General features: G+C 41.0%; 1 protein-coding gene across 1 annotated transcript; it reads right to left on the bottom strand.

Moving 5' to 3' along the window:
* On the bottom strand, nucleotides 309-1,118 carry LOC110259623 (olfactory receptor 7A10-like; the record flags this gene model as incomplete). The annotated part of the gene is made up of 1 exon (XM_021085105.1): nucleotides 309-1,118. A coding segment is annotated over one exon (810 nt), but the record flags the coding sequence as incomplete, so codon positions are not given.

Raw genomic sequence — 1,535 nt, forward strand, 5'->3', positions numbered from 1 at the left:
GGGAGCGGAAGAGAAATGGACAGAGAGTTTGGGGTTGCTGGATGAAAACTGTACCCTTTGGAATGAATGGACAATGGGGTTTTACTGTATAGCAGAGGTAGCTGTGTGCTATTGGGTCACTTTGATGTACAACAGAAAATGAAGAAACATTGTAAATCAACTATATTTTAATTAAAAATATGAAGAACAAAAAAAGAAAGTTGAATCCAAAGAAATGGAAATAACAGGCAATATATTGAAGGAGCAAGTACTATTTCCACAATGTGATCAAAGAATTACAATATATGGCTCTGAGGCTTTGAGTTCTGCTATACCATGCATTTCTTCAGTCTCAGGACAAAGGCTCCTTTGGTAAATGTTTCCATCCCAGAGAATCCTTTCAGAGCCCTCCTTATGTCTTTATTTCTCAGACTGTAGATGAAGGGGTTCAACATGGGTGTGACCACAGTGTACATTAACGCAGCTGTTGCACTTGACTGTGAGCTGTGGGTAGCAAAAGGGCTGAGGTACACTCCTAGGCTAGTACAATAAAATAAGGAGACAACTGAGAGGTGAGATACACAGGTAGAAAATGCTTTATGCTTCCCCTGAGTGGATGAGTTTCTACATATAGAGGAAATTATCTTAGAGTAAGAGTAAAGGATACCAGCCAGGGTACTACCACCCAGAAGTCCAGCTCCAAAATGCATCACCATATTATTAAGAAAGGTGTCTGAACAGGCAAGTTGGACCACTTGTTTGATTTCACAAAAAAAGTGAGGAATTTCCAAGTCTATACAAAAAGACAGCTGCAACACCATTAAGCTGTGTAATAAAGAATACATGGCACACATCACCCAGGACACCAGAACCAGAAGCCCACAGAGCTGGGGGTTCATGATGAGCATGTAGTGCAGGGGGTCACATATGGCCACAAACCGGTCATAGGCCATCACAGTCAGAAGAAAGATATCCAATCCTGCAAAGTGTATGTAAAAGTATATTTGGGTGATACAGCCTTTGTAGGTTATAAGTTGATTCTGGGTCTGGATGTTCCACAGCATCTTTGGGATGGTGGTGGAAGTGAAACATATGTCTACGAAGGACAGGTTGCATAGAAAAAAGTACATGGGTGAGTGGAGGTGGGAGTCAGAGCTGGCAGCCAGGATGATGAGCAGTTCCAAACACAGTGATGAGGTACATGGAAGGATGAGCCCAAATATGAGGGGCTGGAGTTTTGGTTCCTCTGAGAATCCCAGAAGAAGAAATTTTGAGATGTGTGTACTGTTCCCTGGTTCCATAGGGTGGAGGTGACTATTGGGAAAAAAGAGAAATCGTACGACTAATTTTCACACAAATGAGCATAACCCACATAGCTGAATACATTTCTAATTTGCTGTTAAGAAATTAATGTTAATATTTTAAATAGATAAGTATAGTAATATTCATCTCTGTAAATTGGTCCATAGGGATTAAGGAGTATACAAAATGTAATAGTTTGCATCTACTAACCCCAAACTCCCTGTCTGTCCACTTCCTCCACTCTTCCCTTTGGC

This window comes from Sus scrofa, chromosome 2 (assembly GCF_000003025.6).
Source record: "Sus scrofa isolate TJ Tabasco breed Duroc chromosome 2, Sscrofa11.1, whole genome shotgun sequence".
NCBI lineage: Eukaryota > Metazoa > Chordata > Mammalia > Artiodactyla > Suidae > Sus > Sus scrofa.